The 17,549-nt window shown below is 42.8% G+C and overlaps 1 protein-coding gene across 25 annotated transcripts in view; it reads right to left on the minus strand.

The window, feature by feature from the left end:
- LOC128339534 (microtubule-associated protein 2-like) overlaps nt 1–17,549 on the minus strand; it is a 415,175-nt gene that overhangs the window by 26,143 nt on the left and 371,483 nt on the right. For 20 of the 25 annotated variants that reach the window (XM_053283640.1, XM_053283637.1, XM_053283635.1 and 17 more), the window contains 3 exons: nt 13,004–13,189; nt 9,952–10,105; nt 5,718–6,061 (listed from right to left, as the gene is read on the minus strand). In XM_053283640.1, the coding sequence (XP_053139615.1) occupies nt 5,718–6,061; nt 9,952–10,105; nt 13,004–13,189 (684 nt within the window). The remainder of the gene's footprint in view (nt 1–5,717; nt 6,062–9,951; nt 10,106–13,003; nt 13,190–17,549) is intronic. The other 5 variants (XM_053283645.1, XM_053283648.1, XM_053283654.1 and 2 more) reach the window with 1 other exon arrangement.

Genomic DNA, 17,549 nt, shown 5'->3' on the forward strand with positions numbered 1-17,549 from the left:
TGTTCCAACTCAGACTGGTAGACCAGTCTTCTGAGGCAGGCCAACATGACCAGGTGGAGGCCTGGTCTACTTGCCAGCCCCAATCGGTAGACCAGCTCTCCCTGGATAAACAGCCCTCCAAAATGGCGCTCGGAATGCTCAGAAGGCTCAACCAGTTGTTCTGATGAAATGTTCCAGGAATTTGCATTTTGTTTCAAGCTCAAAACAAAACACAAATATATAAATAAGTCAAATACATAAATAAAACCTGTTTCGTGCACATCCCTAGTGTGAGTAATACAAGTATCTAGGTCTTTGAAAAAACCCAAGATAACAAAGCCACCTTTGGAAATTTCAGCTGTCTTGAAGTTAATTGTGTGTATAGCATATTTGTACAGATTATCAAACACTGGGGTGATTCACATCCCTATGGGCCAAATGGTAGAGGTGATAATTCTGTGTCTTTACCCTTTCATGGGAAAAGTGGCCTTTTACCGCACCATTTTGATAGAGTACAGGACAGTGACATATGTTGTCTCCTGCTTTCCTGTTAATGTGTGAAGCATCTCATGCACAATGGGATCCATCATATCCAGGGGATATCCAGGAGCTCAAAGATCTCATCACTGCCCAATGAAAATAAGCATATCTCAGTGATGAAATAATTTTTTATTCTTTGTAATTTGGAAACAGCTGTGTGCTTACATGCATCTATTCATTTCCATAGCCACAATTCAGGAAAGAAAACACCAAAAGAGAAAATAATACTTGGCATATTTTCCTCTTTGCTTTCCTTGGGCCATCTTGCAAATTATTAATGCCTCCAGGTTACTTCTGAATGCCCTTCCCTGCAGTGTTTTCTGTTCCTGATGGATAGCATGTTCGATTCCATCTGAAACCCATCAGACGTACCCAAGAGCAAACAGCCTTTACATTTTGCCAAAAATGGAACATTTCTACCAAAAAACCCATCAACAATAAAAACAGACAATTATCTCCGGGCTAGGAATATAACCCGCTCCATTGTTAGCTATGTATAGAACCAATTCAAAACTTCTTGAGGCACCAAATGGTTGCATTTGTGCCTCAACTGCATGGTTGCAATGCCACAAGTCTCAGAGTTTGGAGCATGTTTCCTCGAGGAGACTCAGGAAAGTGCAAGATACTCCCTGGTCTCTCCCATCCCATTTTTTGGCTGCTGTGTTTCAATCACATGCGTCATGCTCAGATGAAATCTGCGGTGCGGCTCTTGCGGAGTTGTGCAACTACAGAATGCTAGTGGTGGGATTACATGTTCTTTGAATTGAAAAAAAGTTAACTGTGCATAGAATGTGAGCATCTCAGGGTGAAGGCTAGGCTAGAATGCTACCCTCTGACTTGCCAACTTTCATAGGGCAGGGAACTTCAAACAACCTACAGGCGGAAGTGCTATAACCCAGTAAGGGTAAGACCGTATGCTTCAGCTTATAGTACAGCTTGGCTATAAAGTGGGAGATTTTGCAGTACAAATGGGTTTGTCTCTCTCCTCCACAAGCTGTAAGTTTATAGCTAATTACTGTGGGCAGGATTCTTCATTGAGATCTAAGGGGAAACAGCCTAAGGTAACCTTCAGTCGTTGCTTTCTCCTGCGATGTGCGTGTGCCCACATCTGGTGCATCTGCCTTGGTTTTGTCCCAGCTCTGATTGGAGACTTTTTAGTTCCTTCCTATTAAGGATAAATAGTCTCAAGAAGACTGAGACCCCCTCTTCTAATGTGCAAACATTTTCAGAAGTATGATATTTTGCCTTCACATGGTAGCCATTGTTAATTTAAAATCCTGGCAGAAGCGGTGGTGGGTAAGAACGCCAGAAGAGATGACTTTAAATGGGTTTGTTAGCTGATGAGTTTCTAATGAGACCTATGCAACCCTGCATTTCTGTTTTGATTTATTTAACATTCAAACACCTCCTGCTGCTCTGTGTAAACACCTCCAGACCCTGGTGCTGTCACAATGCTACTCTCTTCTCCAAGACAGCTGCAAGCTAAGAATGGACTTTGTGCTACTGGGTTAACACATGCCTCAGGTGAAAGGAGAGCATCTCTCTCCAAATGACACTTTAGGGCAGCATACCTATACTCTTTTCGTAATCTTCCTGTCATATTTGCTTACATTACTTGCTCAGAGTTTTCCGCTCCTCCCTCCTTCAATGGTCATCACTCTCAGCGTGGCAATTTCAGCTCGCATTATGAAACCCCAGCTGCCTTCTATTTGTTGCCATAAACTGAGTACAGAAGCAGACAGCAGAAGGCAGTTCACTTCAGTAGCTGGAAGAATCACAGCCAGAAATGATATAAGTTGGAGTGGGGGGTGGAATCCACATCAAGGCATTGCCTTTCTCTAGAAATTAAGCATTGCCCAATTTCTGCCCAAAGCACTGTTCAGTGCCTTGATGTGGATGGCGACTGCATCCTTTTAGGCAGTGCTTAATTTCTAGAGAAAGGATTCAAGTTTGTCAAAGACTTCTGATCTGGAAGCCCTTTGCCCTAATCTGTAGTTACTCAGTGGGGTGAAAAAGGCACTCTGTACTTTTGGAAGTGCCAGCACTGAAAATAGATGCATGACTGAGCCCTGTTGAGACCAGGGACCGATTAAATTCCTGCTTTTGGGAAAGGCTAACCCTGCGATTCTGAACAACAAAACAAGGGGAGAAAATAACCCAGATAAAAGCAAGGCTCAGTTTTCAAAGAGCGATAGATACGTGAAATACCTACACCTGATTCAGACAAATCAGAGAAGTCCAGATGTTACTAACTGATTTATGCATCCTATTTTTCCTGTTGCTCCTGTAATATGTAAAGTGAGATTTGCATATCTGACATGAGATCCCCAGGGCTTGTCTGGAAAAATGTGAATTCCTACTTTGCAAGTTACAACAGAAATGAAGGCCAATTCTCCTAGCCAATTCCAGTGTAGTAGAACAACATAGTTTTAGAGTTAGAAGGGACTATGAGGTTCTTCTAGTCCAACTCCCTGCACAGAGCAGGATCCCTGACAGACTGATATCTAGCCTCTGTTTTACAAGCTGTATCAAAGGAGAGCCCACCACCACTGCACAAAGCAAACTCTGCCACAGTCAAACAACTCTTACAGTCTGTCTAGCTGAATCTGGGTGGCAGACGCAATGAATAAGATACGTAAAATCTCTGTATTCCTTTGATCTCTCCTGCTCCCCAGTTCCACACACAGCCATGCTTTCACACCACCCTGATACAATAGGTACTGTTACTACTTAACATTTAGGGTCGAAAGATGTTGGGCAAAGAGATAACTAGTATGACTTCTAAGCCAGTCTCTCTGCCACTGAACTCTAGCCCTAGATGGCTTGGGTGGTGGGGCTGTGTAAGTTGGGGCTTGCTAAGTGGGCATTTGGAAGATGCCTTTCACTGTTCCACATGCTTCAGAGATTAAAATCTGTTACCGGTCCCCTCCCAATGTCTCCTTTATTTGCCTCCTTGGCTCAAATGGGAACCTTTTATAGTTTTAATAGTTTTAATGTAAACCGCCCTGAGCCTTTTGGAAGGGCGGTATAAAAGTGTTAATAAAATAAAATAAAATAAAATAAATAAATTTTCCAGGGCAAAAAGCAAATGCAGGGGCCCTGACCCTAGTTGGGACCATGGCAGTAAGCGGGGTAAAATCCCCCCTAACCCCCTGCCACAGTCCTCATCTGGATCACGTCCCCTTATGCTTGCTGTTTACAAAAGTGGGGGAAGCAAACATGAACAACAATGACATAATTATAGAAAGGACACAATTGGCTCTAAACCAGGCCTGCTCAACTTAGGCACCCCAGCTGTTTTTGGACTACAACTCCCATAAGCCCCAGCCACAGGGGCCAATAGCCAAGGATTATGGAAGTTGTAGGCCAACATCTGCAGGAGGGCCGAAGTTGAGCAGGCCTGCTCTAAACCAATCCCACTATCACTTCAGTGGCGAAAGAAAGTGTCTGCCCGAAAGGATTGTTGCGGGAAGGGAACTGGACTCAGAGACAGTGTACCAAAGATGTGTGCTATCTCTAAGCCCAATTAAACCCCTCACCCCCACCGTCACTTTGGAAGCAAAGGGAGATAGACAATTGGGCAGGAAGAATGCATACTGTACCCACAAGTCATCCTAACCATTCTCACTTCTTTTCAGCCAACAATGGCCAACATGTGCAGTCAAATGTAAAAATAATAATAATTACACCAGTGTCTTCAATGGGCCCATGCTGCTGCAGGCATCTAAAAATGCACAAGTAGCCTTGCACAAGAGCGTACGTGTGCATATCTTTAAAGTTGTGCCTCTTCACTTTGGGAACACAACTTTCATTGTTTTCAGTGGAAGTTGCATTCCCAAAGTGTGAGTGCTCAGTTAAGTATTTGTGCACTTGCGCTCTTGTGCAAGAGTGCCAGCAGTTCCTTAGATGCCCGAGGAAGCATGGCTGATAGAAAATGTCAGTGTAAGACTACACATGTTGGTCAACATCCCTTTATTCCCTACATGTCCACTGCTAGCACCTGTGTGTTGTGCTCTGCTGCTGGGGACACGTTGCAGCAGCACTATTTCCCAGCAGCAGAAGAGAAGCACGAATGTGCAACCCTCACTCAGAACAGATTTGAGGAGAAGCAGGACAAATCAGAGAAGCATGACCTAATAAAGAATTAAATAAACTCAATTATTTCAAAGAGATGGTATATTCTGCCGGCTTAATTGCACTTTACATGTGCGGTATTTGAAGGAACCAACCTATATACCTTTAATTAATATAACATTGACTTGTTATTTAATTCAATTTTCCTGACTCAGCATTTATGCAGCCTTCTGTATGGAAAAAGCATCAGATACTTCCTCCTCTAATCTGGTTTTAGCCATATTGCAAAAATATTTCGATGACATGTAGAATATATAAAAAGACAAAAAGCTCTATATGATTTAACAAGAAACAACATACATCACAAGTAAATTACTTTTTTTAAAAAAGGCTGCTAGTCCACAAATATCAGGACTCTTGTTTATGACAGTTCCCCCCATTCCCTTAAAAGAAATACAAACGGCAACAGCAACAAAGTTTAAATTATAAGATCCCAGAACTGACACCAGGTTTTCAGAAAAAAGGTTTAAAGGAAGGGACTGAATCCTGGCTCTATCTTCCTTCCATATGTTACATCTTCATTTCTTTCTGTGAGGCCATTGGAGGAAAGTTTTTAATGGGAGGCAGTGTCGTATGCTGCTTTCAGTGATAATGTCTGGACCTAACAGATAAACCCTTCTTCCCTCACACCCATTACAACAATGGCAGAGCCTCTTTGGGAAGTCTGTGAAAAAGGGGGAGGAAGTTCTGGCCGGGTGCCTTTGGATGCTCCTCGGCCAATGCAACTTGTCCTTCCTCCAGCCTCTCTCGAGACCAGGCAAAATGTCTTGAGGTCTGGTTTTCTCTAGCTTGCAGTTTGCATTAGGACAAGTCCATTTCAGGACCCCTGCAGGATTTGAGGTCAGGCAAGTGAGTCTGGCACGTCCAGAATTGCATAGAAGGAGAAATGCCAACAGGACCATGTTGCCAGGAAAAGTCATACTTTGTTCAATTCTCTCTCCTATGCAACTCTTAAATGCACAGGAGCCTCTTAATGGTCTGAACTCTGACATCCTATATCCAAATGCTGGTGCTTATCCTGATAAAACAATGTCAGTTGTTATGAGAATGAACGAAAGCCTTACCTGTCCTCCTTTAGGCTGATATCTGATGTTCTCCGTGGATCCAATTTTGGACCTAACATTCTTGAGATCAGGCAGAGGCTGATTAATGAGCCGTAGTTGCTTTGGGGTGCCTGGAGATTTTGGAGGTGTGCGTATGATGGCAACTTTCTTCTCAGTGGGCACAAGAATAGCAGATTTGGGGGTACCCGGAGTGTGAGGGGTTCTGGAATAGCTAGGGGTTCCAGGAGTGCCTGGAGTACGGGAAGAATAGCTAGGTGGGGTCCCAGGAGTGATGGCTGTGGATCCTGGAGTAGTTGGAGTTGATGTGCCACTCTTTCCTGTTCGGCTTTGAATAGGCTCTGATCCTATATTGAAAATAGAGTAACACTTAAACTAGGGTGCAGACAGCATGTTTTAATGAAGCCCTGGCATCTAATCAAAAAGAGTTTACAGAAAGATTTGCTTACAGCTTTTTAAAGTGAAAAATTGAACACCAACAACATTTTTGAAACCTCCCAAGAGTGGTGCATAGTGGCCCAATTAGGATTTAAGGAAGGTAATTTAAAATCAATGAGATTAGACAGATTAATTTACTCCCAAATGGATTACAGATCACAGGATGAGGAAGAAATCAGTAAAAGGAAGTGCAGCTGTATTGATTTGAAAATGCATACATATGATACAATTCTGAAAGGGATGATGCCACTTTTACATACAGCTGCATTAATGATACTCTTAAATTACAGAAGCTGATGGCAGCTCAACAAGTGTTATCTCTAAATCAAACCCATCGTGTTTTGCACAAGTGAAACCATTCTCCTTCTTATATATTACATCTCAGCATATATACTGGTTTTCCAACAAACAAAAACACAAAACAAAACCTCACACCATTTTACATAGAAAAAGAAGGAGGAGGTGGTTCTCTGTCCCCAGAGGGCACATAATTTAAAAGAAACACACCAGCAACAGCTGCTAGAGGGACTCTATGCAGGCTGAAAAGGGCCAGTTGCTCTCCCTTTGATTAATATAAGACAAGGGTTCCCAACCAGATGTTGCTGGACTACAACTCCCATCATCCCCAGCCACAATAAATTGTAGCTGGGAGTGATGGGAGTTGCAGTTCAACAACATCTGGAGTACCACAGCTTGGGAATCCCTGATATAAGATAAATGTCACTTCTGAGAGATCTTCTTTGCCCAGTTAGCAGGGGAAGCGTGCCTGGCCAGCCACAAGTCATTCATATGTGCACAGACTAGATTTGCACTTGTATCTGGTTAGAACACCCAGCAGCATCCCGTGCCAATGGAGATACTTGGAAGGCAGACCATTGGCTCTCCTTTTTAAAAATCTAGGCCAAGCAGCAGCACCCATGATAATATGTATCAAGCATCTACAATAGTCAGTGTGTAAAGAACAAGCATTATAACCATACACGCTTATAAGCTCAGTAAGACTCAGCACACAATGGACATAAGGATGAGAAGTAGGAAAACTGGAAAGAGGAGATAAGATACCCAGCCAAAGAATGGGATGAGGTGCAAGAGAAGAGAAAGTAGTTCGGAAAAGCTCAAGAGGCAAGTTGAATGTTAAACTGTTTGGTCTTTAGAATGGCCCTCCCTGCTGCCAGCTGTTAGCATGTATCCTGAATGCCACCTCTTTTTGCTAACCGATTCTTGCCTTGATCTTGAAGTAACTGCATCCTGCTTTGCACCTCCTACATTCTGCCTGTTCATGTGCACTACAATGGGCTGGGGGGAGGGCTCATATGTATAGATACTGGCAGATCTTAATGCTTTATCTGATTCGTCAGAGGCTGCTATGACTTAAAAGGACAAAGTAATCTGCAGCGGGGGAAACAGAGGAAGTGATTTAAGATGCCAGATTGGTCAATAACATATCCTTGCTACAGGACAAACCAAGCTCTGATTCCTGCTCCACAGCAAAGTTTCTAAGTCTACTGCTGACAGTTAGAGACACTGAGTCCTTTCTCACGATCAGTGAGAAAGTGCTTGAGGGAGAGCAGGGAGTAAGGCTGTTATCACTTACCTCCCCGCAGATTATCTCTCTGTCTTTGCGGGGTGGGCGGATCACCCGTCCAGACGATTGTCGGCAGCACCCAGCAGTGCAGAGAGTTGGAGGCTGGGAAGGGTTGCCCTGCTCCCTGGAACTCCTGCAATGCACCACACGAGTGCAGGGTGCATTATGGGGATCCCCCCCCCGACATTGGCCAGCAGCCCCGCAATCTCCCAGCCCTGGCTGCAAGCAGACAATTTTTTTAAAAGGGGCTAAAAGAGCGCTAGCTCTCTGAATCCTATTTAAGAGGGCGGCTTCTTTGTGGAGTTGCTGCCACCAGAAGCCATGTGGCTCCCAGTGGTTTTTACAATCAGCAAAGACCGGGCTTGGCTTTCCTTGGTTTGTAAGAACAGCCTCACTGGGTAGCAATCAGACTAAGAGTATTGTGAGCGGAACTCTCCCACTGTTCCGGAGAGGGGTGATTTTTGCGGAACCCCCTTTCTTCTTCAGCCCTCTGTGCCTCCCCCCCCCAAATATGTCCCAGAGGGTTGGGAGATTCTCAGGAGCAGATTTTGGGGGACAAAGTGGGCTGCAGAAGGAAGAGGATACTGGCAAATGTCCGCTCTACCTAGATGCTACACAGTCCATTACATCAAAGGATGGCATATTATTAATTGAATCTTCACATTTATGGGTGAGAGTAAATACAAGCTTATGTCAGGCATAATAGAAAAAAGAAATTTAATGCAGGCGGATTTGCCAAAATACTTTTATTTAAAGAGGCAAAACTCCTTTGGACCTCTGCTAAATGAGCAAAGAGGCTCGTTTTAAAATGGCGATTCTCTTATATTTAGCAGAGGGAGAGCAATTGTCTCTATCTAGCTTAGCACAGCACCTTTCCAGTGGCTGTTGCCTGCCTTACATTTCTTTTAGATTGTGAGCCCAGGGAATATAACCATCTTATTTTATTTCTTTGTTCCAAGTTCCCTCCCTGGCATCTCCAAGACAGGGCTGAGAGAGACTCCTGCCTGCAACCTTGGAAAAACTGCTGCCAGTCTGTGTAATTGCAAGTGTCTGTGCAGGCATGGGAGCAGATGGCTAATTGTACAATGGTGAGGAAAATGCCCTCCACATGCTCAGAGGCACTTTTTATTCACATACTACATGGCTCATCCCTGGATCTGAAGACAGCTTCCAGGGTTTAAACCCAGTGGCTGACATCCTGACTAATGAAGTAGGAGCATGAGTAGCAGCTACAGGGACCCAGTGGGACTACCCCTGCTGCTCTGTCTACCTCCTCTTCCAAAGTTCTCTGTCACAGTGGAAAAACATTGCGTTTCATTGTGACAGAGAGCTCCAGGATTGCGCCAGAAGAAATAAGCCCACTCACTTCACTGTGGAACAAAGTGTACATAATAGAGTTAGATGGAAGTATCAGGGACGGCCCCAATGCATCCCCACAGCTGCTGAATGCATGCCGTGGTGTAGTGGTTAGAGTGCTGGACCAGAACTGGGGAGACCCGAGTTCAAATCCCCATTCAGCCATAATACTAGCTGGGTGACTCTGGGCCAGTCACTTCTCTCTCAGCCTAACCTACTTCACAGGGTTGTTGTGAAAGAGAAACTTAAGTATGTAGTACACTGCTCTGGGCTCCTTGGAGGAAGAGTGGGATATAAATGTAATAATAATTAGTCAGGATGTTGGCCAATGACTTCTTGCACCAGTGAATTCCTAGGCAGTGCGCCATTTTTTCTGTGGCTTGGGCTGGTGTTGTTTTTTTAATGTGTACATGCACGTGAATAATTTGCTTTCTGAGAAGCAGGGACCTAAGGGATAAAACAAGAGGGCAAAGGCAATAAATTGACAGCCAATGATAAAGTGAGAATGAAGGGAAATATCCAGCACAGCCTTAAAGATCCTAGTTCTATGGTGTTGGTGTCAAGGAAGTACAGCAGACATGTAGGGGGCATTCTGGACGCTGTGGATTATGGAACTGAAAGTGGCAGATGGGAACCTAGAGTTGGGGTTGGAACTTAATAGCCAAAACCTTGGCTGCCATTTTCTTAGCTTATTTATGTATTTATAATTTCAATTTCAATAGTACTTCTGAGTGTTAACTTACTTATATGCAGACAGACAACCTTCATGGTCCAAAGTTTGACACAAAGATAATCCCCAAGACAAAAAACATGTAGAGTCAGGAATACTAAAGCAGAGTTAAGGGGCAAATTACATACGGGTGGTCCGCCGTACTGATGAGGAGACAGTGCTGTTTAAGGAGAAAGAATTCTCATCTCGTTCTCTGTCTCCTGATAAGCCCCTTCGGGTGGGTAGAATAGAAGAAGGTCTTGGTAAAGAGGAACGTTTTTCTGGACTCTTAGTTATGCCATCCTAGTAGGAATAAATAGAAGGTATTTTTTGCTTTAAACAAGATATAGCAGAATATATTTCACAGGATTACACCAGAAGTTCCCATTAGCTGTGACTTCTGAACGATGTCAGGGCAAGCAAGATCAGATCAAGTCTGGACAGTTTAATTTTCAATAATCCAAGCATCAAAAGATGAGATTTCTTCCCCAAAGGAATCCAGCATTGATCTAACTTTGTTTACAGCAAAGTCATTAGTAAAAGGCATGACAACAACTTCAAAATGGGATGACATAGGCAAAAGAGACTATTTGGTGAAAAAGGGACCTTCAACTTTGGTTTGGCTATAACTGTTTCAGTGTCAGCTTCAAGTATTTTTGTACCTGAAAACAAAATGACTGCAGCTAGTTTCTCTCTCTCTCCCTGTATATGAATGACATATCTTAACCCGAAATCCTCGCTCTACTGAAATGATAATTATGATTTTAACTGAAAAGTGCAGTCCACAAATAATGATATGTTAAAATCTCTTAATAAAGAAGTTGAATAAACAAAGAGAAAAACCTGTCTATGGTAATAAAATGACTGAACACACTGTGAACAACAATGCCTTTCTCATGCTACCTTCGGCACTCTGTCTCTAGCCCATATTCAAGCCCAAGGAAGTAAGGGGAAAGGGCTGCATTCTAGTCTGGAGTCATGTAATAGGAAAGACAACACACTGGCTGACATCCTGACTAAGGAGGTACTTGCACAATGAGCAAAGTTGCACTAGCACAAGAAGATCACATAGGTGTGCTAAACAAACAAACAAACAAATGGATTTGAGCAATTGCCCACAGAGTTGCACTTCGGTAATTTTGGGGCTTGGACCTAAAGGCCTTTGGAGGCCCTCCCTCCCCTGCAAATTAAGTATCCTCATGCTCGGCTGGGAGACCACACTACCCGGGACAGACTAAAGAGGATTTGGGGGGCCCCAAGGGCTGTGGAGACCCTGGACTTTGGCCCTGAGGTCCAGGGGTAAGAGTGCCTCTGATCGCCCAGTTTCTCAATAGTTTCATTTAAAACAAATGAGAAGTAACACAGTTGGGCAAAGTTGGGCAAACCTGCTTGCAGCAGCGCAACACTAGTCTGGAACACAAGCTCCAGATTTAGTACAAATAAAGTGCAACAGCTTTGTGCTAGCATGGTGTCCTTCCACAAGTCCTTTGTTAGTCAGGATGACAGCCACTGTGTTTCCTCCTGAATTCAAGTTTTAGAACTGTAAAATACGTTACAGCTTTAATGCCTGAATAATGCCTGACTAACCAGCCTTTCAAGGCATTGTGGGATTTAATATATGAAGCAAGATAGATCATTCCACGATGCCTTGAAAGGCTGGTTAGTCCGGCATTAAAGCTGTAACATTTTAAATTAGACTACTCTGGCTAAGGTTTTCAACAGGCTTTTTGCCACTGCAGGCTTAACTTGTTTCCATCTGTGTTTTAGTTTAATTAACCTTAATATTGACCTTTTGGGGATCAATAGCAGTGGGCTCTCCTTAAGCAGTTGGCCAAGTGAGCTTGTTTATCCAAAATTTTTCATTACTGTCAACACTCATCAGCCTCTGATTCATCCCTTGAACATGAAAGTAAGTAGAAGATTGATGTGTTAAGCAACTATTGCCTCAGAACAACATATTTATCACGGAAACAAGCTCTCAGCAAACTGGCTTTTCTCAGGATCTTTGTCACACCTGTTTTAGGAACAATTAGGAACAAGCTAATCTAGCTTCTGTCCTTGTATATATTATATAAACATATAATCCACAAGGGATTTGATGCATTTTTGTCCATTACTGTTAGAATATTTTCCAGCAAACTTCATACTCATATGTAGAGGATATTAAAAATCCATGATTTTAATCTACAGATTTTTAAATTTTAAATCAGTTATAAGAAGTTTCCATTTTTAAAAAATGACCTGTTTTAAAATGAAATATGAATTTCATGTGAATGCATAATCTTTCAAAACTGAATTTACAATCTTTTTATGACCCTCCTGGAAACATGAAAGGCTGATTTGCCTTGTAAAGAAAACTGTGGGGGAAACATCCTCATAAGTGATCATACAGCACAATAGTTTGTGTACTTATAATACGGCTTGATACTGGGGGCCATGTACTGACAAGTCATCACAGGTGTTACTCACTGATGCATCTAGGTGATTCTTACTCCTATTTTATATCTAGTAACTACCTGATCTCTGCAGCTAACTCAGAGTTAATACCTCAGTTACAAATATTTATGACTCTACCTGCTAATCAAACAATCAGTATGCATCCTCATTTAGGACATATCAAATAATAAATTGATCTTAAAACAAAATTTAAACCAATTCTTTAAAGCAGCAATTTTCCAGCTATGGGGGAAATAGCTTCCATGGTGTAACAGTTACATAAGACTTGGGCCAAAGTTTCTCCATTATTCTAATCCAAAAATCTCAACCCTTCCCCACTGACTCCCCAAGGCAGCTGTAACCAAGAAAGTTTGTAAGAAAGCCAGGAGTGGACTTTTTTTTTAAATGAAAGGACTGTGAGCTCCATTTTGATACTGAAAACAAGTTCCTGGGCTAAGATTGTGCACAGAGGCAACCTGTTGCGTAAACCCAAGTGTATGCCCACCTCCCTTGAATTACTATTTTGCATCTAGCTGTGGTTAGTGACCCTCAGGGTTCTTCTAGTAAAAAACAAAGTCAATCCTGCAAGCCTGAAGCCTATCCAATCCTGTTCCATTTTCTGAAATGACAGGTTTTTCACTATTAGAAGGGAAGCTTCCAACGCCAATGTGAAATAATCATATTCAACAGAGAGAAAGAGTGAAGATACTGGAATCTGCCTTTGTCTCCCTCTGATCTATCACTATGCTAGCTCCCCTGCCTTACCTGAGCATTTGTTTTTGAATATGGCAAGCAGTCTCTTGGGCCCGCTGAAGAGGGCCGTGAAAAATAATTGTCTGTATCGAGCAAAGTAGCTTTTTTAGCAGTTAGTGAGCAAGCTGAGCTGGGTCGTGGAGGAAGCAATGACTTTGCTCTAACCTTTGAGGCAGGAATCTTTGACAAAGAAGAAGTCTAATCATGAGAAAACAAACAGAACACAACGTGAAGGTGAACAATGAGGCAAACAGAAAATGCATGCAGTATGGAAAAGAGACCACAAATCAAACTTTAAAAAAAATCCTCATGTGTGCAAATTCTAAGGCACACATGGAAGTGAGGGTGTTGGATTGCTTAAACAAGGAAAGTTAATAATGATCTAGCAGCTTTTTTCAGATGTCTGGCATGGCCCTTCATAGTTGTTCATAATCATATGAAGCTCCCTTGTAATAAATAAGACTGTAATCCCATCTAGTTCTGTTCCTTTCCAGCACAGCATCCTTCCACTGGCTGTTGCTGCTGTCTATCTTATGTTTCTTTTTTAGAGTGTGAGCCCTTTGGGAGCCATTAAATTAAATTAAATTTATTTATTTATATCTATGTAATTAATGTAATCTATATAATGTAATCTATGTATTAATTTATTTATATCTTTGTTGAAAAGCGGTATATAAATATTCGCCGTCATCATCGTTCAGTGCTTTCTACTCTGAGTGGCAGTAACTATCTAGGAGCTGGGTCTTACGATCAGTGAGACCTGGTTTGGGAAGGGAAGCGGGGAGGGTGGGCTAAGCCTGCTCTCCCCGCACACGAGCAGGGCGGGAGCCCTGGGAGGCCAGATCGGCCACCCACATGATTGCCGGCTCCGTGGCGGAGCCAGCGAGGGCTGGGGAGTTTTGGAGCTGTGTGGCCCCCGGAAGCTCCAATATGCCCTGTGTGAGACCCCCAGAGCTAGGAGGCGGCTTTTTCACCTCCCCTCCGGGGGTCTACCCATGAGTAGCCGTGCCATGGAGCCACGCCATGGCTACTCACGATCAGAAAACCCGGGTTTAAGGAAAAGGGTACTTAGGCGGGTTAACCGCTGGGAGGCAACCGGGCTCGACTGCGAGTCCGGTGGCTCCCCCGGTCATCTGAAATTGGGCTAGGCTCCCCTAGCCCCATTTCGGCTGATCGTGGGAATAGCCTCTAGGTTTTAGGTCAGTGTCTTCTCAGCCCTGCTACCTAAGAGCTTTTGCATGTGAGGCGCCGGGGACTGAAGTAGAGAGCTTCTCCATGCAAAGCAGTCCTCTACTATAATCCTACTACTATGAATATTTACATACCACTTTTCAACAAAAGTTCTCAAAATTACATAGAAAAATAATAAATAAGATGCTTTCCTGACCCAAAAGGCTCACAATCTAAAAGGAAAAAAGGTGGACACCAGCAACAACTACTGAAGGGATGCTGTGATGGGACTGGAGAGGGACAGTTGCTCTCCCCCTGCAGGGTGAAAGCAACCACCACTTTAAAAAGTGCCTCTTTGCTCAGTTAGCAGGAGGAAATCACTTATCCAGGTCCCAGATTATAAAAACTGTGTTAGTAATAACTGTGAACATTTACTTTTCAATTATGCAACCTCTGCACAAATAGAAGGCTCAAACTGCTAAGAACTTTGAATGTTTACTTTTAATTTATGGAATTACTTTTTAAGATTGTGAGCCCTTTGGGGACAGGGATCCATTTTATTTATTCTCTGTGTAAACCACTTTGGAAACTTTTGTTGAAAAGCGGTATATAAATAGTTGTTGTTTTGAAAACTTGGCACAATCCCATTAAAATGAACTATCTAATCTCTCTCTCTCTCTCTCCCTCCCCATCCAAATCCATTTTAGTCATTTTAAATATGCCATGTTTTTGCAAATACAAACTAGACACAATCCATCTCTGCACGGATACAGCTGGCCCCACCTGGCATACGGCTAAAATGAGCTCTGGTTTCCCTTCCACCCTTGGTGTGCACATGCTTATGCATGCATAGCAGAAGGGAGTGGGAGCAGGGCCTTATGGAGACCCAATTTATCAGGTCCAGTTTATCTATACCCAAATGGGGTGGATTGTGCCCTACTCCTCCCCAACTCCGTATGATAATGTTGATGGAAGACATAATTTCAAATGGCAGCTAATGTTGTGAGAGGTCTTTTTCTCTGAAAACAAAAGAGATACTAGAATAAGAAAAGTATGTTATAGAGCTATTATTTTTTGGCCTCTCTCTAAGGAGATGTTTTACTACATGTATATTATATAAGTCCTAGGGAGAAGCAGTCTACCTGTTTTTAAAGCAGTCTGTCTAAACATGTAGACCTGCTTTGTGAAAATCCAGGACCTTAGGAGAGACTTGCAAGCTTTCAGGAGTGGGACAGAGAAGAAGTGTGTACCTCAACACATTACAGACTGCCAACAGAATTCAACAGCAGTTCTTAGCTTCTCTAATATATAGTACATCGGCAGAAACCACAGACACACGTGCTAGAAAGCACAACACTGAGAACTGAGGAGACAAGCTGAGGCATGTCTGGGCGTTAAATTTGAAAAGCCCTATGTTTTGTCACTGTATAATAAACTAGAAGGAAAAGGGAGCAGATCCAAAAAAAGAATGTTGCTTGCACCTAAACACTGAAAAGGCATGTGGATTCTGACCACAAGCAGATAACTATTTCCCCCCCAAAGGGAACTAGCAAGGTTTCCCTCAACAATATGAAACATTTTGTAGATCGATAGGATTAGGATTATCTTATTATTTAGACATACAATCTGATCTCATTAAAGCTCAAGTCAATGAAAAACATAAGAGGATCCCTACTGGATCAGAGCAGCAGCCGCCAGTCAGATGCTTCCAAGGGGCCCACAAGCAAGTAATAAAGGCCACAGTGTGTCCCCCAGCAGCTGGTATTCAAAGGACACTGCCACTGAACTTGGTTATTGTGGCCACGTACTGAGAGACATCACATCCATACATTTCTAGCCGTGCTTTAAAGCCACCTATCTCAGTGGCCATCTCTACGTCTGCAAGTTAATCACATATTCTTAATTGGTGCCCTGGTAGTATTCATGGTCTAGCCATCTATTGCATAAAACTTGAGTACCAGACTGAAGGCTTTAAAAGCCCAGTTTTCATCAGCCCTTTAGCTAGTGAGTGTGAGGAATCATGACATGGCTACACTAATTCCCAAAGCAGGACTCCTAGGGTTATCAGGCATATATCGGACCTGCTGTTTGACCACTCCAGGTAAACTCAGCCTATATCTTTTTAAAGAACAGTTTTCTGTTTTTATCATTCATAGGAGCTGACAGAAATAGGCCAACAACATGGCTTCAAATTTGATTGTGGATGAGTTCACAAGTAGACTATTTAATAATACCGGCTGACATCTTGACCAAATTACTCAGTAGTACTACTCAGGAGTTATTCTAAAGGACGACTAAAATTCAACAGGAATTCCTCTGATAAATTTAGGATATCAGGGTGTTACCCACTGTTAATAATATCATTCAGTTATTCACTGCAGCAGTAATTTGTTAAGGACTGACATCTGCTTTGAAAGCGGGTGATGGTGGTGCAGTTGTCCTTGCTCCAAGGAACTTGCATTTGTAATTAAACGTACAATACTAAGGGAGCCCAAAGATACTAGTACCATTTGGGGGGGGGGGATTTTTCACGTTACAAAATATAACATAAAAGGATTATCATAAAAACAACAACAACAACCCATAATTGTCATAACTGTAATTCAGAAGTAGCCTCCAAGGAGCCTACCTGATTTATATAGATGCAAAAATGCTTTCCCAAAGAACACACTTAAAATACACTTATATTTGTGAAAGAGCCAATGCATTCTAGAACTGCAATCTTGAATAAGCAACAATTACTGTTAATACATGTTGCCTTCTTGCCCGGGGGTGGGGGGTGGGGAAAGCAACAGAAAATAAAATTGTGCAGGAGATTTAAAATAAGAAAATAACTTGGCTGCCTGAAACTCTGCAATGGGAATAAATTTCAGAAGAGTAGCTGTGTTAGTCTGTAATAGCAAGAATAAGGATAAGGTTTGACAAGTGTAAGAGACCAGGGAAGGAAGGCAGAAGGCATTTTTTTTACAAGGCAGGATTATAGGGGCATAGCAAGGTCGGAGTGGGCACTAGGACAACAGCAAAGGTCTCAGGTGCCCAGGGATATCCCTTCCCCTCACTTGTTCAATTATAGCAATGCCCTGGCAGGATTAAAAAGGTCAAATAGATATGGGAAACAACCTCGGGGTTTTGAATGTGGGGGTGATGAAAACTTTTTAACTGACGAACACCCCAATCCTATACATATTTGCTCTAAAGTAAGTCCCACTGAATTCAATGGGACTTACGTTCAGGTAAGTGTGCACTGAATTGCAACCTGAGGCCTAATCCCCATAAACCATCATAGATGACACTGAGGCTATTCCCAAGCCGAAATCGGGCTCGGGGAGCCTAGCCTGATTTCGGATGATTGAGGGAGACACCGGGCTCGCAGTTGAGCCCGGTTGCC

Source organism: Hemicordylus capensis, chromosome 1 (genome assembly GCF_027244095.1).
Source record: "Hemicordylus capensis ecotype Gifberg chromosome 1, rHemCap1.1.pri, whole genome shotgun sequence".
Lineage (NCBI taxonomy): Eukaryota > Metazoa > Chordata > Lepidosauria > Squamata > Cordylidae > Hemicordylus > Hemicordylus capensis.